Genomic DNA, 24,168 nt, shown 5'->3' with positions numbered 1-24,168 from the left:
AGATAGCTGTCATTAAGATGGATACACCCCTCTCCCCCACCAGCCACCCCCTGAGATCAACGGTTGTGCCGGACATGAAATTCAAGTTCCCCACAATGTATCTGACTATTTTATGAAAGCATACCATCTTCAATCACAATCACTGAATTGATTGATAGTACAGAAATTGCTAATCTTAAAACTGTAAGAAGTTGACAGCAAAGAGATAAGAGGAAGTTTTTTGGGGTGATGAAACTGTTCTATATCTTGATTGTGGTGGTGCTTCCACATCTGCATGTATTTGTTAAAACTCACAGACCTGTACACTAAAAGGGTGAATCTTTCTGTAAGCTAATTATACCTTATTTTCTAAAATTTAGTAACAATTATAGGAGGCACTTTAATTCTAATTTTAAATATAGGCTTGTTTTTACTATAGAGATGCAAATATGCCTACACCTCTATTTATTCTGAGCAATAAATACACAAAAGCATCACTTTTACAGAAACATTAAAATACCAACTGAATGTACACAAGGAAACCACACACAAGAATATTCATGGCAGCAGTCCTTGTAACAATAGTAAAAAACGGGAAACTACACAAATGTCCATAAAGAAGAGAGGGAATAAACTACAGTATATTCATATAAATGGAATACTTTTAAAGCAGGAAAATGAATCAACTACACAGCCACATGCATCAATATGGATGACTCCCCAAATGACAAAAATACACAAAGCATGATACCTTTTATATTAAGTACAGAAACTTAGTATAGTATTGAGAGATACTATATGTGCTAAAACCAGAGAAGCAAAGGGATACTAAACAAATTTCAGCAGAAGTTTCCCAAGATGCAGGTAAGGGACTATGAAGGTTACATGAAAGCTTCCAAAGTATTGGTAATGGTTGATTTCTTAAGTTGGATGGTATTTTTTTTTCTTATACATGTGTCTGCTTTATACTTTTACAACTTTCATATAAGAAATATTTCATAATTTTAAAAATTAAAGCATGCAAAATTTGAAACATTTTGACTAGGAGTAATACAATATAAACAAGTAAGTAAAAAAAAAAGTGGCAGGGCCAGCCCTGGTGGCCTAGCAGTTAAGTTCAGTGTGCTATGCTTTGGCAGCCCAGGTTCGGTTCCCAGGTGTGGACTTATACTGCTGTCAGGAGCCATGCTGTGCTGGCAGCCCAAACACTAAAGAGAAGACTGGCACAGATGTTAGCTGAGGGCAAATCTTCCTTGTGGTGGGGGGAGTGGGGGAGCAAAGTGCAAAAGTCTTTGATAAAGAAGGACAGTGACAAAACTGATAAACAGTGGAGATGAATAACAAAAAGAGCTCAAAACCTGGATGAAATTTTTGTTCAAAGATGATCGATGGTTGGAAACAAGGATCCAGGAGGATCCTGAACCCAGTAAGGACTAGGAGAATATCAACACTTTCCTTCTTCTCTATGACTATCCCACTTACTAGCCACATACCCAATCCCCCGCTTGGAGTGGGAAAAAAAATCAATAATTTCTTTACCCCTAAAGGTTGCAGGGCAAACGATGTCCTTTGAAAAGAGATTAGGTTCAGCTAAGGAAGTAAAGAGGGTGTTTAGGAAAAAAATGGAAGAGGTAAGTGAGTCTGTTTAAAATGGAGTATTCCAAAGGGAAGAAAAAGTAGAAAAAGTTGGGACGGAAGGAACCTGGGGGAAAGCCAAGATTAAGAAAAGGGCCGGCCCCAAGATTTAAGTTTAATTAGGGTTATAAATAAAAATTTAACAATAACTGGGGCTGGCCCCGTGGCTGAGCGGTTAAGTTCACGAGCTCCGCTGCAGGTGGCCCAGCGTTTCGTTGGTTCGAATCCTGGGCGCAGACATGGCACTGCTCATCAAACCACGCTGAGGCAGCATCCCACATGCCACAACTAGAAGGACCCACAACGAAGAATATACAACTATGTACTGGGGGGCTTTGGGGAGAAAAAAGGAAAAAAATAAAATTAAAAAAAAATTTAACAATAACTTGCTCTAACCTTTTTTTTTTTTAAGATTGGCACCTGACCTAACAACTGTTGTCAATCTTTTTTTTTTTCTCCCCAAATCCCCCCAGTACATAGTTGTATATTTCAGTTGTGGGTCCTTCTAGTTGTGGCATGTGGGATGCCGCCTCAACATGGCCTAATGAGCAGTGCCACGTCCGTGCCCAAGATCCGAACCCTGGTCTGCCAAAGCAGAGCGCACGAACTTAACCACTCAGCCATGGGGCCGGCCCCTGTTTTATTTTCAAATCGTGTTTAAATCTACTGAATTTGGCAGCTGTCTGAGTTTAAAGTTAATATTGAGTTAATGCTTGAACACTCAAAGGAAGTATGGAGAACACGGAGAGTGTCAAATAACTATTTAGTGGTGGTAGTAGTGAAGGTACTAAATCAATCTCTTCCTTAGCTATATTGGTTTACAACTAAATATCAAGCTATTGCAGACTAAAGCTTATCAAAAGCAGTAGGTCAATATGCCGCTCAATTCAATACAGACAAGTATGTCTCAACATATACTACACTGTGTTTACAGAAATACCCACTGATATCTAAAGGTGGTATTATATAGTAGACATAAAATGAATTTGAGTCTCTGCTCTGCCAGTAACTAGACATGTAATCTCAGTGAGCTTTTCTGAGCCCATTTCTTCATCCAGAAAACCCAACCTTGATTAGTTTATTTTTTATAAGGGTTAAGAACAAAAGGACATAATACATGCAAAGCAGAGAATCTGGCACTAATTCCAAGGAGGAATATCAGATTGAAGAGCTCTGGATCACAGCTATCCTGGAAATTCCACATCTCCAATTTAAGCTATCACAAGCACTTCTCTTTCATACCTAGTCCTAAGCTTGGCCTCATTACTCCTACACAAACAGAAAATGAGCTGGCTCTATCCGAAAGTCCTAGCTTTGACTAGAAACTCTCATTACCCCAGGTTTACACACACATGTACAAATACACGCCTTGGCGGACAACTCAAGCATCCAGAAGCAACTCTGTAATTTAGTTCCTTTGTGGTAATAGTAATACTGATTTCCATTACTAAAATGTGCTTCCCTAGGAGTAATGGATTGAAAGTTTATAGCCAATGATTTGTGCGAGCATATTCTAGTAATCTTGTTAATAAACTAATGAAGGTTTGAACCTCAATTTGTTTTCATTTTATATGTAACAAAACTTTTTATCACATTTTACCCACAGGTATCAAAAGTCACAGAAGGCTAGTAACCATGTTTTCTCTCTGAAATGTGCATTACTATCAAACTCTGGGCACTCAGCAAATAAGTAGTGATATTACACGGGGCTGGCCCTGTGGCTGAGTGATCAATTCACGCACTCTTCTTCAGAGGCCTGGGGTTCGCCACTTCGGATCCTGAGTGAGGACCTAGTACCATGCATCAAACTACACTGAGGTGGCACCCCACACAGAAGAACTAGAAGAACCTACAACTAGAATATACAACTATGTACTTGGGGGGCTTTGAAAAAAGCCAAAAAAAAGAGGAAGACTGGCAACAAATGTTAGTCCAGGGCCAATCTTCCTCACCAAAGGAAACAAAATGTAACCTCTGTGGTGCAGGATGGAAAAAAAAAAAACCTTACATGCTTCCATTTTTCCTTTCCTACATAATTTCATATACTTTGTAGTATCTTCTACTTTCCTATAGAACTTGGCCTATTAGGACAAGTGATTAAGACCAAGAGACCAAAAAACAAGAATATTAAGTGGTCAAGTAATAAACAGCAGCTCAAGAGAAGACAAACCTTCAGAAAATCTGGGTGAAAAAGTTATATTAAAGAAGTCCTCTAGGAAGAATACTTCTTCACATATACAATAGAAAATAAGAAGATATTGAGAGTTTCATTTCCAGCCTTCCTAGAAACCACCTAGAATGTATCTGTGACTTTCAGCCCTACATAGTGAAAGGGTAAATATATAAGAACCTGGAAGAAAGCTTTGAAGTGAGCATCCTCTTGAATGGTAGTGTTCTGATCACTTGGGAGGAGAGGGAACAGGCTCTGAAGTCTCACCCTTTCACAAATCACCTTGTTAGGATGGCCAGGAAGAGGTGCTGAATTGGCCCCGGGAGATATCTGGGAAAAAGACGGAGAAGAAAAGGATAGTTCATGGCTAGCCACACCAATGTGGAGAATCATGCCTATGAAGGACAGTCTGGATTTTCTAGGTATCCGATGATTTTGTTAGCAGAGACTGGAAAAAAAATAAAAATCAATCTTAAACATCAATATATAAGGAGGGCAAAGATTGCCCCTGGCAATGGATCTCTCTTACGAAAACTTTCTTTAAAGGAAAAATAACACTGCTCAAAAATGCAGTCCTTCCTATGCTTCCCACGTAACATCTATTGATATCTTTTCTTCTGCTATTAATAATGAAATCCTAAAGGATAGGTAAGACTTCGTGTTAAGAAAATCTGAGGTAAAATCACACATCCTGAGTACAGAAAGATTAGTGTCTGCTTGGACTAATATTAATATTTTTTTCTCATTCTATCTTTTAACCTTCTAAATGATCATGCAAAGGAAGACGAGAGATTTCAGAACATGCATCGCAAAGCTTCTATAGTGATCCTAGGTATAATAAACACGGGTTTGACTGTGGAGAGCTCAGCTCTGTTCAACACAAACCTGGCGACCTTCCTAAGAATAAAGGACACGATCATAAGCCCCAAGGTAAAGGACTGCATGTTTTGAATGTTCCACTTGATTGTGGGTTAATCTCTTAAACTCATACGTAAATATACTAAATCTGTGATATTTTTAATAATGGACATCATGAGCATCACTTGTTCCACTGTGCTGTGGTGTGAACTGCCCTTGGGGGTTACGGTCTGTACACCTGCTTGTCCCTACACTGAAGACCACGTGCTTTAAGGCTGTCTCATCTTTAGAGTTTCATTGCCTCATTCATTCACTTACATATAAGTGTCTATTTTGTGACAGGCACTAAATCAAAAAGATAGGCGTGGTTTCCTACCTTCAAGAAGTGTATGCTTTAGAAAAGAAACAAAAGCAAATCACTACAATATGATACCCTTCCTATCATCTATCTATGATAATGATGGGCACGGGACATGGGGTGCTACAGAGAGGTAACCGGCAAGAGATAGCAGTGTAGTCAGGAAACTGCAAAATGTTCAGTATGGCTGGTCAGTAAGGAAGCAGCCAGAGAGGAGAGGGTAGCAGAGACAGATAATGAAGTGGCATGCTAACTATATTAATAATCCTGCAATAATAACCTTCTTTAGCCACTTCATAAATTTTTGTTTCTTTATAAATGTTTGCTATGAGACTGGTAAACAGATAACCGTGCCTGTTGGTCATGGTAAAATTACTTGCAAAGACCCTCCTAGGAGTAAAAGCAAACACCTGAGGGCAGTGCCTTTAGAACTCATTATACTGCTACATAAACGGTTTGGGACATCGGCTAAAGATTATCTCCGTACTACCAACATGAATATGCTAATATCCTTTACCACTATGATAAAGCACGAACTGCTGAATCAAGGAGTATTTACTGACTGCCTCCTACAAGTCAAGAGTTATGTTAGGAAAGAAGATAAAACACAGATCCTATCCTCAAGGAGCCTATTCTAGTAAAAACAAACGAAACAACAAAACGGATGCAAGCAGCCAACTATTGGATAATGCTTTCAATGCCATAATACATGCAAAAATTAGAATAGAAGTAGAAGCCTTGAGTGTATCTGAAGGTAAGAGAAAGAAAAGATTTCACAGGAAGGAGTGTATTTTGCATTCCTGACTCCTCGCTCAATCTCAGTTCAATCTAAAGTGCTGAGTTCTCTTACCACTTTAAAGCAACTCTCCTCTCTCAAAATGGTCCGTTCCTTTATGTAGGTTTCATATTCTTTCTGTAATCTTAGTTATGATTTGCACACTAAGTGTCTTTGAACAGCGTTTTAATAAGCCCATCTGCCTTCAACTATCATGCCAACAGCAGCCTATAAGAGCAGCATCCTTACCAACTGCTAGGACAAGTAGCTGGCTGGGAAAACAGAAATCAGGGGGCCAGGTTCCCTCTCCTTAATTATCCGATCCTCTGAAAACTTAAGATTTCAGTCATATATAAATAAAAAACTGGCAAACTCTGGTCCGTGTGGTCACAAGTTAATAATTTTCAAGCATATTCTTCTCCTACTCACAACAATTCCCTTTGGTTACAAGCTCATCTGTCTATAAAAAGGGAGGAAAAACAACACAATGGAGAAAAAGCTATATTCAAATACTGTAGAACAGATCTGGGACAAGATGGTGGATGGGTTTGATCAAAACCAGATGCCCCCACTGGATAAGATAAAATCACAATCATTGTGTGGGTGTGTGTTTCAGGCAGAATTCTAAAGTGTCCTCCAAGATTCCTAACTCTGGTGTACATCACCTGTATAATCCATACCTCCATGGGATGTGGGTAGGACTTTACGTAAATATGGTGTATTTCACTCCCATGAATTATATGACCTAAGTTATGCAAACCCCTTCACAGAGGTGAAGGGGTTTTCCGGTAATTAAGATTCCAAGTCAGTTGATTTTAATATTATCAAAGGGGAGATTATCCTGGGTAAGCCTGACTTAATCAGAGAAAGCTCTTACAAGAACTGACTCTTTCTGAAGAGACTCTTCTGTCAACCCTGCAGACTAAGCTGCTATATTGGGAGAAGGCATATGAAGGGGGCCACATGGCAGAGACCTAAGAGCACGACTCACTCTAGGAGCTGAGAGTGCTCACCAGTTGAGTTAGCAAGAGAATGGGGGACCTCAGTCCTACAATCACAAGAACCATATTCCACCAACAACCAGTGAGCTTGGAAGAGGACATCAAGCCTCTGATGAAATCACAGTTCCACCCAGGAACTGGCCCTGCAGCTATCCCTATCAGGACTCTTCATCCACAGAAACTATGAGATAACAGATTTGTGTTTTTAAGCTCCTAAATTTGTGGTAATTTGTTATACACAACAGAACACTAACACAATGTATATACGTACATAACAGAATAAAAATTCTTATAGCACACTTAAGAATTTCTTGTTGTAGCATACTCAAGTTTCAAGAATTTTAACTGTATTAATTTGATGAAAGATACATATTAAGACATTTTTTATCTAAGCAATATAGCAGTTTTTAAAACCTCAATCTGGTAACAGCTAACTTCATGCCAGAAACTGAACTGGGCTCTCTTGATCGTTACACACTGCAAGTCAGGGTTAACTGACTTGCTTAAAGTCACACATCTCATAAATACCAGAGCCTTAATCTTAAACTAAGTCTATCTGGCTCTGAAGTTCGCACTCAATCCACTAAACCACTTTGTGAGTTTAAGAATTTTAAAAGTAACATTCTTCTTTGGAATCTAGTTGGATTAGTAACTAACAACTATTCCACAAGGCCAACTTAAAGCTATTTTAAGTAATCAAAATAAATTTGTTTGCTTATAAATTGTTTCTGACATAACTTTCCACCACTTCCCTAATTCTCCCTCAGTTAAAATTACTGAGGTTACATATATCTGAAAATTGATACAATTCTTTTTCTCTAACTTGGCAACTATTAAGCATTACAAAGATACATAACTTCAGCCTTCTCTCAGGATGCAACCTTTATTTAAAAAGTTCTACCAAGGAAACATCCCTGAAACCTGATTAAACCTGCAATTCCCCACACCACTTCTTCTCCTCCTTCTTTTTTGTTTTTGGTGAGGAAGATTGGCCGTGAGCTAACCTCTGTTGCCAGTCCTCTTTTTGCTTGGCAAGACTGTCACTGAGCTAACGTCGGTACCAATCTTCCCCTATTTTGTGTATGGGACAGTGCCACAGCATGGCTTGATGAGTGGTGTGTAGGTCTGCACCTGGGATCTGAACCTGCGAACCCCAGACCACCAAAGCAGAGTGTTCAAACTTAATCGCTATGCCACCAGGCAGGCCCCCCCACATTTCTCATTTTTAATGTTTATTTACATATAACTGTATGACAATTCACCCAGCATAACTGAGAAAAGTACCATTTTACAAGACAAAAGTTAAAGAAAACAGTTTAACCTTTCAAGCACCAACAAACTACTATTTTAGGACATCTTTTGTTTAATGTGGCCTTTCCCTGTCTTGGTAACCATCATATAACCAACAATTTACCCTTTGTCTTGGAGGATGTAGTAACTACTATCAGTTATTGTGTGAAAATAATGTAGGACTTAGGTCCAGATAGTGCCTCAGAACTTGCTTCCCCAAAACTGTTTCTGATGATGGCTTCCTTCTTCACTCATTTACATTCTCCTCATAAAGGCAAGGTAGAGATGTGCAGGTGCATGACCTCTAGGCCAGTATTAAATAATTTACTTCCTGCAAAATAATATTCTCAAAGACCCTAATTAACAGCCTTCCCCCCAAATGGCCACAATATACTCCAGAAAAAAAAACTGTTCATGGCCAGCCCTGGTGGCATAGTGGTTAAGCTTGGCGCACTCAGCTTCAGTGGCCCAGGTTCAGTTCCCAGGTGCACACCTACACAACCCGTCTACCAGTGGCCATGCTGTGGACCGTGGCTCACAGAAAAAGAGAAAGATTTGCAACAGGTGTTAGCTCAGGGTGAATCCTCCTTAGCAAAAAAAAAAAAAAGAAAAAGAAAGAAAAAGTTCTTCACTGTTACTAGCAGCATACCAACTGGTCAAAAGCACACAAATCAAAGTGTAATAGAAGAGGAGAGAAAACAGAACAAAAGGTAAGGAGTCAGGTGCTGAGTGTTGACACAAATAAGGCCCTACTCCTCTAGGTCCAAGTCTGAGTATCCTAAAAATGACGAATTATCTAAAAATCCAAATATCCTCACTGCTCCCATGATGGCAAATGCTAATCTCCTGCAAAGTTATCAGGCAGATTTTATTAAAATAGTTCGAATCAGTAATTATTCATCTGATAAATTCTCAGGTCATATTCCAAAATATGGGAAAAGCCATATGCACAAATATGTTCATCACAGCACAGTAAAAGGAACAATTTAAAGGGGAACTAGAAGTGGTCTGTTTAACAAATAAGTATTTGCTAAGTAAAATCATAGTATAGGTGCTTGGTGGAATATTATGCAGCTGTTAAAGCATTCAAGGATTGGTACTACCTACCTGGGTAGAATTATTACCGTCTAGCAATGGGACAATCATTTTTAAAAATAAACTACTATTCCCATTCTTGAGTTAAGGCAAACAACAAACTGGGCCCACACCTTTCTGGGAACAGAGCAGGACCAGGGTTGGTGAAAATAGCTGCAAGTCTGCACCATCCTCTCCTCATCCCATAACCCCATAAACTAATGGGAGCGAGGTGGGAAGGGAGGCACATGCGACTAAAGAAGTCTCTAAGCATTACACGCATCAAGAGAGTGCACATAAAGGTTAGGAAAAACAAGACTTATACAGTCTTTTAATACATTTCCCTTTCCTTCCTTTCTACAATCCACATTTGCCCACATGAAGATTAGTCTCCCATCAAGGAAGTATGTCTAAAACAACTTTACTTAGACTAGTAACCTCTTAGTAGATTGCTCTAAAGCATCTCTTCAAGATTTCTCTCTAGGAATTACATGGATTTGTAAATTATCTAGACCATGACCAGGCCAAATTAATACAAAAATTTTATATGTATATAAAAACATACATATTTGAAAAGATGAAGTATGACCAAGCTCTTTATGATTCTTATTAAATAAAAATCATAATTAATTCAAATATTTATTGTACATCTACCGTGCGTTAGATGCTGTGAATACAAGGGGGAAAAACAGTCCTTGCCCTCCAAGAGATTCAATCCAGTGAGGGGCAATTCAACAGGAACTAAATAGGACAACAGGCCCCCTAACATGGAGGGGAGAAGGTGAGGTCTTCAGATCCTTAAAAAGGGAACATGAAAAGACCAAAGAGTTGGGGTAAATAAATGGCCCCTCTTCATTTATTTGCTCAAAGTTCTCACGTGTTAATTTACTATACAGAGTTCAAGCATTTGCTTGATCTCTAGAGAGACAATGCCATGTGAGGAATTTAACATTTGGTGAATGAATGAACTAGACTAGAACTACAAGGTTCAAATGTGTTTACAATCAGTATGTTCTCTCCAGAGAAAAACAAAGCAAGCGATGAATTAACCCAAGTAGAAGAGAAGTGAGAACGGATGCCTGACAGATGTGGTTAACAGCAAAATAACAGAAAACTACTAAGTAGACCCAGGCACTTCACAGCGGACTGCTCAAGAGCTACCTTTCTAGCAAAATGAATTAGAAAATGGTGGTGGCCTAAACAAAACTGGGGCAGCACAAAGAGAAACAGAGGGAACAGACTGCAGAAGACATAATCTTGACCACTGATCTTTCCATACTGATCGATCATTTCAGAGATCTTTATCTAAGGATTTCTCACATAGTTCCTACCCACAGCCTCAGAAAAAAAGTGAAAAATGAGTGCAAATAGAGCCTGGAGATGTAATTGAAAGCCTCATCCAAAGCTCCAGGCAGAGAGACAATCGAGCTACACTCTCCATTATGATGCTAACAGGTTCAGTTCTGTCTAACTATGCCATCCTCCATGCACCCTTCCTCAAAAATCAGGTTGCTCTAGTAGAGAAAACTCTCAACACTTACTCAGATTAATACTCGCCAACTCAGTCTGGCTATACCATCAGGATGGTTATATAAACCTCAACAACTCCAGAAACACAGACTACCTTCTGGAATCACAGAAAACATCAGAGATGGAGGGACCACAAAGATGATTTAAATCCAACGGTCACATTTTACAGATGAGGACCTGAGGCCCACATGGCTAAGTGTGTGGCAAAACTTACTTAACTGTGGTCTCCAAAGGCTCCCAAATCTCTTAGAAATGTCTTACAGAAAATTACAGAAATCAACTTAAAAATTAAGCCACATAATGAATACATTTAAGATTTAATAGGTTTTCAAAAAGTGAAATATATTACGCCAATAAATTTAGACGCCAGTAAGAACTGGAGAAAGGGGAATGGGAAGTGTGATACAATTCCCACTTAAAAAATCCAGTTAGTGATTTCATCTTTTGGCTGCAAGCACATCCTAGCTTCGATGCAACCGATCTGAGACCTGTATTTACTCTTGTACTGTTACTTCTACAGAAGCCCCTTTTCTTAGACTGTGTTTTCCAAAAACAGGAACAATTTTACTTTGATTCCAATCGCCCCTACCTTCTTATTTTGATTTCATAAAAACTGTGCGAATGGATTTTATTTTTTTTAGTTTAAGTCTAGATACCAGGGCAGCTTGACTATTTAAAGGAATTTTGTGGTAAATGTGTTAACAACAGTATCTGCAATGAAGGCCAAACAGGATCCAAAAAGGCTTGCAATTCTGAGGCAACAAACTGATTGTGTATAAGTGGCAGACACTTAAATTTTCGAACATTGAGCCACGTAAGGAAAAAATGGCAATCCACAGACTACTCATTTCTATTCATGGTGAAAGAATTACCATACCCAACTTATACTGAATAAGAGTATACATCATTTTTGCAGCAAAAAGAAAAAGCGAGATCCCTAACAAGCCCTACACATGGAAACAAAAACTTTACTCTCTTAGCCCTCAATAATTTGAGAAAACCGGTTCAAAACCAACCTCTTTCATTCTTCAGCCCTGAAAGGAAGAACTTCCATCCCGAGAATAAAACGCAGCCTGCCCAGAAGCCCGCGGGCGAGCAAGAAGGCGAGAGCGGATCCTTCCCACCGGGTTCCGCGTTCTCCCGGGTGACATCATTTCACCTGCGCCTCCGCGAGAGGGGCGGGAGCGAGGGGGCGAGGCCATCTGCCAGGCGGCAGCGGCGGCCGGCACTCCCGCCCGCTGCGCCCGCACCTCCACGCCGCCGCCCCGGGAACAAAGAGCGCCTGGCAGCCAGGCCGCGCTCCGCCGAGCACCGGGCAACCACACCTCCGCCCGGGCGCCGGGCGCGGCCCCGCAGGCTCCCAACGGCCTGCAGCTCTGCCTGTCCCGCCCTCGCGCGGGAACCAACGGCCGCGGTGGCCCGTACCTGCGAGGGGAGGCTCCGCCCTGCGAAGCTGCTCCCGCGGCTCCTCGCCGATCCGCTGCCTCCTATTGTGACCGCTCGCCCAGCCAGCGGCCAGCTCGCCAGATCCGTCGTCCCCGGGCCTCCTCACCCACGGAACCCAGGCTCCGACCAAGGCGCTGTCACGGCGCTTCCTTCCTCCCGGCACCATCACACGGGCCGCACCAGGAAGCAACGGCTGCACGCCCACAGCTGACAGTCAGCTAACGCCTCGGGGGCTCCATCCTCTCCGCCCCCGAGCCCTAACCGCCCGGGCCGCCGCACCTGCCCTCACCGCCGCAGGAGGGGCCGGGCCCCGCCCCGCTGCACCCCGCTCGGAGCTCGCAGACCGGACACGCCGCGCCGGCGCACTGCCCTCCGTTGCGCGCGCAGACGACGCCCCTCGCCGCTAGGCCGCAGGATGCGCGAGCACGCAGTCCTCCCGCTTCTCGCTTCTGGGCTGCCCCGCCCGGCACCCTCGCCAGAACAAACCTAGCGAGCCCGGCGCGCCAGCCCGCCAGCCACTCCGCCCTCGACCGGGCTCTGCGCGCCGAGCCCCCTTTGTTTCCTCCCCGCGGGGAGGCGGCGCGGCGGAACTGCGCGCGGCGCGCGACTCGGGCTAGTTCCGGCAACAGAGCCGTGGCGCGGCGCCCTGTGCAGCCCCGCCCCGCCCCGCCCCGCCCCCGCCCGGCAAGGCCGCAGCTCCCAAGTCGTACAACTCCCTAAATTGTTGCTGCTGGTCCGTGTCTCCCACCTCCAAAACTCAGCAACGAAACCTCACTCAATTCACAATATAATATGTAATCACGTGGCCCGAGGGGTAGGAATTCTTATTGATGTAGAGGGAGGTGATTAGTCCAAGGTGTCTCACAATGGAGCAAGCAGGTTGGACCCAAGTCCGACTCTAAGGCTTAATTAAACCTGACAGTTATTCAGACTGTGCTGAGGATGGGAAACGAGATAGGTACGAAGACCGAAGCCGGCTCGGTGCCTGTCCTGATCACGTTCAAGATCCAAAAGACAAAGATCTTCCATAAAAGCACAATAAATATAAGGAAAAGATACTTGAGTGGTATCGGAGGAAAGGAGGGCAGTCAAAGGGACATTATGGAAAAAGTGGGCTTGAAGCAGATAGGAATTAGATAATGTCTTCAAGGATGGTGATCCTATTTTAGGGTGGTCCAATCAACAAAAAACTCAAGTTCTAGTTCTTTTGGCATTATTTAAACCAGTCTCCTTCCCGCTCTGTACCTTAGGGGCCTCCAGTAGAAAATTAAGGAATCAGACTGAACGATGTTCCAGGACCCCCTGAACCTCTACGTATGAGTAACACTCTATGGTAATTATTTGTGTACATTTGTCTCCCATATCAGACCGAGCACTGGGACTCTTGTTTTTGGCTCTGTAATCCCAAAGTCCAAACCTACAGCCTGAAACCAACAGGAGGTGCTTAGGAACTGCTGAATCAAAGTTCCAGCAGTAACATCGCAGGCTTTTACAATTTCTGGACAAAGAGAAGCTAGAATGAGATAACAGGCTCCTGTGAACACATTGCTTCACCCAGCCCCACACCCCCATTATGTGGCCCTGTTATCTAGCTGACTGTTCCCTCAAAGCCCTCTCTGTCAATTTTCCAAAGCAGCCAGTTTGGAGATGATTACATGCAAATTTTTAATCTTTTTTCATATCATGGTACAGTCATAAATCCAAAACACACCTTTAGATGCATTGCATCCAATGTAATCTATTTCTAACGTCTGAATCCCTCACAATTCCCCCTCTATTGCTGTGGATTCACCCAGCATTACAGATCTTCCAGCAGAATGTCAGCTACAACAAGCTTCCTTACATAATACAGACCACCCTGAAACAGCTTTTCCTTTATACTTGGATATGGGGTATGTGAGAGGGGGAAAAGGAGAAAAAAAATTGGGAAAGGGGAGGGAAATTACCGTTTGGGAGCTGTCCAATCATGAGTCAGATTCCTCAAGTGCTGAATCTCAGCAGCAAAAGTCCGTTTTAGTCCTCCAGGGTTCCTAACCCTTGCGCTTACCTGAATCCTCCTGGGCTTCACCCAATCCTTTGTGAGGCAAATTCCTTGAGAACTCTTCTCAAATAATTAAGATTAGCTAATCAGGCCCTTAAAGCTTAACCCAAGAAGTCTGCCTAGATGTAAACAGTGCTCCCACACCTTAAAGTTGGGTAGTTTGAAATTTGTACTGCAATTTCTTCTCTAATTGATTTTCTTCACCAGAAAATCTGGAACCCTGCTAAGAAACACCCAACGAGTGGGATAGGCTTTAAGGTGGGCCACTTTTGACAGCCTAATGAGGCAGAAGGTAAATTATCCCAGAGCAGTTGCTCAATCCCAGCCCACGTAATATTTATTTTTAATTTATTGCCTGTGCAAAAAGGCGGGAAGCCTTGTTGGAGAGGCGTCCAATCAAACTTTCTGCTGCGATGGAGATGTTCAACATGTGCACCATGCCAAAGAGAGCCGCTAGCTACATGCGGCTATTGAGCACTTGAAAAGGGGCTAGTGCAACTAATGAATTGACCAGGATCAGTTTAAATGGCCACACGTGGCTGGGGGACAGCACAGCACTTATAAGAAAAGTAGTTGCTTGTGGCAAGAGCTTTTTGAAAATTCTGGTGCCAAGACTGCCTTTTAAAATTGGTTTTCATGACAGAAGCAAAAACTGAATGACTACTAAAAACTTCCTTAGGCACCCAAGTCATTTAAATCCCCTTGCTTCTAAATAAAAATATACCAATACATTGCTTACCCAATAGGAAAATACTGAAGTTCCACCAGATGTGTCCGGTCACTGGGATTGTCTACCATGGTGTCCTACCATTCTAACACGTGGGAATAACAGCTGAGATTTTTATTGGGCTGCATTGGATCTAAAGATGAATTAGAGGGTATTGATATCTTTACAATACTGAATCTTCGATCAATGAACAAGATGCATCTTTCTATTTACCTGAGTCAATTTCTTCAATAATGCTCCAGTTTTCTGTAGAGGTCTTGCACATTTTTGTACTTAGGTTTATTCTAGGTTTTATATATAATTATTAATTCTAATGGTTTAGCTTCATTCTTTTGAGTTTTCTATACATACAATCCTGTTGGCAGAAAACAATGACCATTCAATTTCTTTCTTTCCAACACATTTTCCTTTTCTTTGTCTTGTCTTAGTGCACTGGCTAGACCTCTACTACAGCAATAAGTAGATATGGGAGAGCAGGCAATTTTGTCTTCCTCCAAAACTGGAAAACATTCAACATTTCAGTTAAGTATGATGTTTGCAGTAGGTTTTGTGTACATCCCTTTAGTAAATTAAGGGAGTTCATTTTTATTTCTAATTTGTTAAAAGTTTATCATAAATGGACATTTTTATCAAATTTTTCTGCATTTATGAGATAATCATAATTTTCCTATTAATGTTTTAATTACATTGATTGGTTTTTAGATATTAAACTCACTTGACATTCCTAATAAAATCATGTCTTACTGTATTACCCTTTTTATATTTTGTTGGATTTGGTTTGCTAATATTTTGTTTAGGATCTTTATGTATCTGTTCTTGCATGAGATTAGCTGTTATTTTCCAGTTTTTTAATGTCTTTTCTGTCAAGTTTTGTTACAAAGATTATGCTAGCCTCAGAAAATGAATCAGGGAGTGTTCTCTCTTTTTCTATTCTCTAGAAGAGTTTCTGTAAGATTGGTGTTATGCCTACTTTAAATGTTTGGTACAATTTGCTGGTTAACCAACCAAACTTGAAATTTCTTTTCTTTCCTTTCCTTTTTTTTTTTTTTTTTGAGGAAGATTAGCCCTGAGCTAACTACTGCCAATCCTACTCTTTTTGCTGAAGAAGACTGGCCCTGAGCTAACATTCATGCCAATCTTCCTCTACTTTATACATGGGACGCCCGCCACAGCATGGCTTTTGCCAAGCAGTGCCATGCCCGCACCCAGGATCTCAACCTGCGAATCCCGGGCCAGCGAGAAGCGGAATGTGCGAACTTAACCGCTGTGCCACCGGGCCGGCCCCTAAATTTCTTTAGTAGTTACAGATTTCTTGTCAGATTTTCTGCCTTTTCCTTATTTCTAACAAAAGAAAAACATCTGTAACCTTAGGACATATACAAGAAAGATCTCACTCTGAAACTCACAATCTGATTCTAGAAAACTTCTCCAAATATTGTTAATTTGAAGGATACCACTGTTGGAAATACACTGTCAAGCACACTGCATAACCAAATTTTTCATAAGTGATAATAGTCTGCCAAATAGTAAATATAAAATTTAGTTTTGTGCTCAATTTTGCATTTCTAGACATCAAAGAACTATTTAAAAAATTTAAACTATTTAACCTATTTAAACAATGGTTACCTAAAGGATCTTTATACAAAAGAGGTGACTATGAGGCTATAGGCTTTCTGTTTTTTTGAGGAAGACTAGCCCTGAACTAACATCTGCCATCAATCCCCCTCTTTTTGCTGATGAAGACTGGCCCTGAGCTAACATCTGTGCCCATCTTCCTCTATTTTATGTGGGATGCCACCACACATGGCTTGATAGGCAGTGTGGAGGTCCGCACCTGGGATTCAAACCAGCAAACCCTAGGCCGCCCAAAGTGGAAGGTGTGAACTTAACCGCTGCACCACCAGGCCGGCCCCAGACTTTCCTGTCCCTCTGTATGCTTCTATCACAATACCTTACAGTACTGATTTAATGTCTGTTTCCCCTCATTAAACTGTGAGCTCCTCAAGGGCAAGTCTCATTTCTCTTTCATGTGCGTATCACTGAAGTCCATACTGGGAAAATGCTGGCTGGTAGAGAATGAAGAAAAAGGAAGCAGGGGCATCTCCTATTTTAAGATGTTGAAAGGCATGACTGAAGAGCTGCAGATAAAGAAGCATTTGTCCAGCTGCCAAAGAACAACGCACATGGAGGAAAAATATCAGAGGAAATAAAAATGCCACACACTTTCGGGCCCTCCCAAAGAAGGTGTTGGGTCGAGAATGGCCTTCCTGCTGGAAGGCTGTGACCTCTATAATGAAGAGGCAGTTTCCCATTGTTAACATTGTCAGGAATAGGGCTGTGCTGCCATCACACCCCCTGCCAAGTCTCTGGACTGTAACCTCACTCCAACCCCAACCACTACTGCTGAGTTAGTAGCCTCTACTCTGTGTTCTAACATAGCATTAATCATTCTTCCTCGCAAATATGTATTTATTTGATTCTGTTGCCCGTTAGACAGTGAACTCCTTGAAGTCAAAAACTAAGTCTCACTGATTCTGGCAAGGGGTCTAGCACATGGCAGGTGCTCAATAATAGTTCAATGATATGTAAATCATTGGTAGTAATGTAAATCATTGGTGGTAATTCCAATGTTTTTTCTAAATAGGTAAATTCCCAGGGAGAAATGGGGCAAAAAACAGAGTGGGTAGTGAAAGAGAGGAACACCAAGACAAAAAATAAATTTCAAAATTTCCCTAAAGTTAGGTCTGCTACCCTCCTCCCCAACAGTTTCCCTCCTTCCAACAAAAGCAGCTAGAAGAACCTAAGATGAAGCTGCACAGGAGAAAGGTGTATTGACCTAGCACTGTTCAGGTTATGCAGTATCTGCAAGCATGACAAGATTTGATCTAATGCAAAACAATCAGCATAAACACTTTCACCCATAAGTGTTGCCACCTGTCAGAGTGGAAAGGTTAATTATCAGCAGCTGGCAGCTATAAGTTGCTAAAAACCAGAAAGTGGCAGCAAAGGCGCACCCAAACCCCAAGTCCACTGAAAGTCTCCTAGAATAGAACTAGCCTTGGGATGCAAGAGTGGTCAGATGGCCGTTCCCGCAGTGCAGGTGAGAGGGTGCAGAGAGTGGACCACGGCAGTGGGGATGAGAGAGGGAAAGCTCTTAGGGCAGCGAAGGTGAGAAGGGACTAAAGCAGACCCAAGGTGAAAGGCCATCAGCCAGGAAAGAGTTCAAGAGGGATGAGAGAATAAACGTGGGTGCCTAGGGTAAGCTAAGTCAAAAACAGAAAAATAGAGACCAACACCAAACCAGAAATGGAGAGGCAAGGGTGCAAAGGAAGCACGCACTGCACATGGCAGCCTGCTCAATCTCTGGAGCAGGGCCAAAAAGAAAGAGCCGACTCTGCCGCAGGGCCTGCCTGAACACATCCCTCTGAAGCAGAGATCTTAAAGGCACCTTGTTCATTCTGCTCTGGCAAACAGGGCACATCTTAGGAGCAATTCTAGTTGCTATGACTCTCATTCTAAACTGCTCCAGCAGCTTAATCTCGGGGCAAATCATAGTGTAATACTATAGTTTTACAAAGTCCACTGGATAGCCACAGGCAAAGAGAAAAGTTAACCACATACAGATCTAGGTTATTCTTTTCAACAGAGCCTATTAGTTCATTGTTAGGGATGACCCATCTCTAACTTTTAAAATCATGTATTACATTTAGGTTGTTTACAGTGTTTTGATATTATAAAAATATAATGAATATTCTTGTGTATATATATAGTTTGGTCTACACTTGAAAATATACTCATGAAGGTAAATTTCTAACAGTGCAACTCCTGGCTTGAAAGGGTTTGGCCTTTTTGTTTTTTAATTTTGAGAAATCTTGCTAAATTGCCTTCCCAAAAGTGGCACCACTTTTTACTCCATCCAACAGTAAATTAAAGTAGCTGGAGTCAACTATAAAAGGGAAACAGCAGTGTGTAAGGGCATCCCTGAGGGAAGATAGGCTGTTTCTACCTACAGCAGAAGGCCAAGGACCAGGGAGAGAGAAGCCCTAAAACAAAACTTTGGCCAGGAGTTCTGACAGCCATCAGATTTCATATCCACCTTTACGTCCTCTGTGTCATTACTCCCTCCTATTAAATCCCCGGGCCTTGACTATGGTCTTATTAAATGCAGTAGCCTAGGAACTGGGCCCAAACTGGAGCCAAAGTGACACTGGTGAGAACAGCAGCACTTAGGAAACCTTTAGTCAAAGGGCTAGCTGGGAGGGCAAGCAACCATGGGAACAGACACCCAGCATGTCCCAGAAACACCTGGGGAGGAAAGCCAGCTAGAACTGGTCAACTGTAGTGAAGAGGAACAAGGGCTCAAATCATTAAGAATTGGGCACAAAAGGAAAATATGACCCAAAAAGTCAGTGAACATCGACTATACATACATAAGTGCTTCAAGAAGATAACTAAATGATGGTATAAGCACTGATTAAAAAACAGAGAATCAGAGACAACCAGCTCCTTCATCTTGGGGAGGACAATGAAAAAGCAGTTGCTGAAAAGGGACATGGGAATGTGAGAGGGCCTTAAAATGTTTGAGATGCAAGAAACATGAGAATGTTCTCTAAGCTGGTCAGACCAAATGAACAGCTTATAACTTCCACCATGTTTGATGAGGAACAGACTATTCTCTAGGGATCCCGGGTGGGGATCTCACGTGATTGCACAGTGGACAATTTGTACTGGATGACGCCCCCTGCTACAGAATTCTAACATTTTGCATTTATGAAATGTGACCAGCTCACTGAAACTGCCAATGCCCTCATGGTTGCTTCCACTGACGACACACTTTTAGGATCCTGACTAACTTGGGTAGTTTTGCAAAGACACTGTGATAGCATGGCACATCTCTACAAACCCTGCACTCTTCTGCCTGTGCCGCACTCAACAGGCCTTCCAGACTTTATCTAAGTCAAAGAAGGAAGTGTGTTACCTGGGCAGAATTCCAATTTACACCACCAAACAGAAATGATAATGTTAAATAAAAACACTTAAAGCAGGAAAACTCTTTGTAGAGCAAATATAAAATCTCAGCTCCCACTGGAGCTGAAGTTTATCCCCGCCTGCTTGCTTGTTCCTGTTACAAGTGTCTTACAAATAAAAACAAAATAAACTTAGCAGGCAATGACATTTCAAAGACCAACAAAAGAGTGTCAAATAATCTCAAAACAACTATCATTACATGGTATTTCTAATTACCTCAGCTATTTCACAATAAGACAAAGAGACAATCTATTTAAAGACACATTGGGTCACATAATACCATATAGCTCAGAAAGTATAATATAAAATTCAGAAAACTTTAAGAAAATGTAGGTAAATAATGTGAATGGAGACAGATGTCCTAAATATCAAAGCTATGAAATATATTTCAAAGAACTATACCAATAGATTTGCTCCCAAAATAATTTTAAATCTCTGTATGGGGGAACAAATTCATTAAAAATTAAAAGATGGGAATTTTTTTGGAAATACAAAAGATGATTAATGTTCCCATATAAAGTGATAGGAAAATAGGAATATCCCAAAAGAAGAGAAAAATATGCAAAAGACAGTTTTTTAAAAAGCAATACAATGACTAATGAACAAATGAACATATATGAAAAGCTATACAACCTCAGTAGTAATCAAAGAAATACACATTAAAACAATTAGACACATTCCTCATCAATCATAGTCACAAAGTAAATGACAGTATGGCTGATATTCAATGATGTGAAAAGGAAGTGAGACAGGCATTCTCATATGGAAGCATAAACTGATGCATCTGAATATGTGAAAAAATATATAAAGAGAGACAAAGGCTGAAAAATGTTCATATCCTTTGATTCAATTCTACTCTGGTAATCTAGGCTCAAGAAATAGGTCATTCAAAACTTATTAGAAAGCTACAGTAATCAAAACACTGTGGTACTGGCATAAAGACAGACATATAGCCCAGTGGAATAGAACAGATGGCACAGAAATAAACCTGTACATATATGGTCAAATGATAGACAAGGGTCCCAAGACAATTCAATAGGAAAAGAACACTCTTTTCCAAGATGGTATTGGGAAAACTGGATATCCATATGCAAAACAATAAAGACAGACCCTTACCTTACATTACATATAAAAATTAACTGAAAATGAGTAAAAATTCTAAATGTAAGAGCTAAAATCATACAGCTTTTAGGAAAAAACATAGATGAAAAGCTTCATGACACTGGATTTGGCAATGATTTCTTGGATATGACACCAAAAGGAGAGGCAAGAAGAGAAAAAAGTACATAAATTGGATTACTTCACAATAAAAACTTCTGTACAAAGGACACAATCACCTGAGTGAAAAGGCAACCTACAGAATGGGAGAAAATATTTGCAAATCATATGTCTGATAAGGGGTTAATAGCCAGAATATATAAAGAACTCCTGTAACTGAACAAAAACCAAAATCTGATTTAAAAATGGGCAAAGGATTTGAATAGACATTTCTCCAAAGAGATACACAATAGTCAACAAGGACATGAAAAGATGCTCAACATCACTAATCAGTACAGAAACGCAAGTCAAATGCACAATGAGATACTACTTCATAAGTATTAGGCTACCTACCATTAAAAAAATAGCGTCGGAGAGGATGTGGAAAAATTACAATCTTCATGCACCGTTGGCGGGAATGTAAAATGGTACAGCCACTTTGGAAAACAGTATAGTGGTTCCCTAAAACACTAAAAATAGAAATGATCCATTTCTGGGTACATGCCCAAAAGAATTGAAAGCAAGGTCTCAAAGAGATATTTGTATACCCATGTTCCTAACAGCATTATTCACAACAGTCAAAACATGGAAGCAACTCGAGTGTCCATCCTTGGATGAATGGGTAAACAAAATCTGTTATAGACACACAATGGAATATTATTCAGCCTTTAAAAGGAAGGGAATTCTGACACATGCTACAACCTGGATGAACCTTGACAAGATTACGCTAAGTAAAAGAAGCCAGTCACAAAAAGACAAATATTGTATGACTCCACTTATATGAGGTACATAGAGCACTCAAATTCATAGAGACAGAAAGTAGAATGGTGACTGCCAGGGCCTGGAGGGAGAGGAGAATGAGGAGTTAGTGTTTAATAGGTACAGTGTTTCCGTTTTGAAAGAAAAACGAGTTCTGGAGATGGCTACACAACAATATACTTAACACTACTGAGCGGCACACTTAAAAATAGTTAACATGATAAATTTTATGTTTAGGTGTATTTTACCACAATTAAAAAAAAAAATCTCATCTCAGCAGCAAAAGGGATGTTTTAAAAATATAAACTAGATCATGTCACTCCTTTGCTTAAAACTTTCCAGAGGCTTCCCATAACAGGCAGAATAAAATTTAAACTTCTTTCCCTGGTTTATCAAGAGCTACATGATCTGGCCTGTGCTTGCCTCTTCAGCCTCATCTCACACCACCTCCACCCTCATCCTCCTTGCTATGCACATCAGCCTTCCTTCTGTTTGCCTCATCTTTCTAGCCGTAGGGCCTTTGCACTGTTTCCTGTCCCTGAATGTTCTCCTCCTAGCCCAGATTTTCACGATTTGTTTCTTCTGATTCAGATCTTAGCTCAAATGTCACCTTCTTAAAGGCCTTCCCTAACATCTAATCTAGAGTAGCCAACTGCCAATTACTAGGCAAGCACTTACAGTATCTAATTATTTACTGGTTTAAATATACAGTTCATTTTCTACCTCTTTCACAAAAAATAAGTCCCTTGTCATTCTTTTCACCACTGTATCCTGGTGACTCAACAGTGCCCTGCACATAGTAAGCACTTAATAAATATTTGCTGAATGAATAAATGCACAATAGTTTTTTAAAAATGACCTAAAGCTCTACAACTAAAGACAGGTTAAATAAATTACCACGTATCCTTATGGTGGAACATTAAGTAGCCATTTTTTCCTGCTTTTTCTTCCCAAATCTCCCCAGTACACAGTTGTATATTTTAGTTATGGATCCTTCTAGTTGTGGTAAGTAGCCATTTTAACTGATGTTTCATGTATATATAGTATGCACATTTTATTTTCCAAGATGGCCATGATAAGTCCTCCCACCCTTCATTCTCTTCTCCCCAGTGGTGAGACCAATATTCCCTCTCCTCCTGAATTTGGGCAGGCCTGCGACTGAGGTGCAAGTGATGCTTTGTAACTTCTGAAGTTAGGTCATAAAAGGCCACACAGCATCTGCCTAGTCCTCTTGGGACAGTCACTCTTGGAATCAAGGTGCCATGCTCTGAGGAAGCCCACGCTACATACAGGTGCTCAGGCTGAGGGCCCCCGTTGAAGTCCCAGCTGACAGCAAGCATCAACCATCAGACACGTAAGTGAGGACATTGAGATGACTCCACCCTCAGCCACTAATTGACTGCACTGCATTAGAAACTGCAGGCAAGAGCCACCCAGCTGAGCACAGGAAACCCTAGAACCATGAAACATACTAAAAGACATGCTTTGTACCACTGAGTGTTAGGGTAATTAACTACACAGCCATAGATAATCAGAACAATTTAGTTTTATTTTAACCAAGTAGAGAATGCAAACAAAAAGTTGAAGGAAAAACAATAACAGTAGGGGACGTCAACACCCCACTCACATCAATGGATAGATCATCCAGACAGAAAATCAACAAGGAAACAGTGGAATTAAATGAAAAGCTAGACCAGTTGGACTTAAATATAGAACACTCCATCCAAAAACAGCAGAATACACATTCTTCTCAAGTGCGCACGGAGCATTCTCAAGGATAGACCACATGTTGGGAAACAAGGCAAGCCTCTATCAATTTTAAAAAATTGAAATAATAACCAGCATCTTTTCAAATCATAATGCTGTAAAGCTAGAAATTAATTACAAGAAAAAAGCTGAGAAAGGGACAAAGATGTGGAGACTAAACAACATGCTATTGAACAAGCAATGGATAATTGAAGAAATAAAAGAAGAAATCAAAAAATATCTCGAGACAAATGAAAATGATAACATGCCATACCAACTCATATGGGATAAAGCAAAAGCTGTATTAAGAGGGAAATTCATCACAATACAGGCACATCTTAACAAACAAGAAAAATCCCAAATAAGCAATCTCAAATTACACCTAACTGAATTAGAGAAAGAAGAACAAACAAAGCCCAAAGTCAGCAGAAGGAGAGGAATAATAAAAATCAGAGCAGAAATAAATGCTACTGAAACAAAAAAGGCAGTAGAAA

The 24,168-nt window shown here is 40.9% G+C and overlaps 1 protein-coding gene across 12 annotated transcripts in view; it reads right to left on the bottom strand.

The window, feature by feature from the left end:
* Window positions 1-24,168, bottom strand: part of RNF38 (ring finger protein 38) — a 152,106-nt gene that overhangs the window by 50,077 nt on the left and 77,861 nt on the right. The window contains exons 1-2 of one of the 12 annotated variants that reach the window (XM_014834388.3): window positions 12,096-12,679; window positions 4,067-4,114 (exon numbers count right to left, since the gene is read on the bottom strand). The exons of 3 other annotated variants lie outside the window; for them this stretch is intronic. Coding sequence is in view for 4 of the 9 variants with exons in the window: in XM_044779224.2 (XP_044635159.1) it covers window positions 3,965-4,114; window positions 11,687-11,695 (159 nt within the window). In the remaining 5 variants the exon portion in view is untranslated. Of the gene's footprint in view, window positions 1-3,964; window positions 4,115-11,686; window positions 11,925-12,095; window positions 12,770-24,168 lie in introns of those variants that run through there. 8 more of the 12 variants (XM_044779225.2, XM_044779224.2, XM_014834381.3 and 5 more) reach the window with 8 other exon arrangements.

The sequence above is a fragment of the Equus asinus genome, chromosome 10, assembly GCF_041296235.1.
Source record: "Equus asinus isolate D_3611 breed Donkey chromosome 10, EquAss-T2T_v2, whole genome shotgun sequence".
Classification (NCBI taxonomy): Eukaryota; Metazoa; Chordata; class Mammalia; order Perissodactyla; family Equidae; genus Equus; species Equus asinus.
This window is presented reverse-complemented; position numbering and strand designations above follow the sequence as displayed.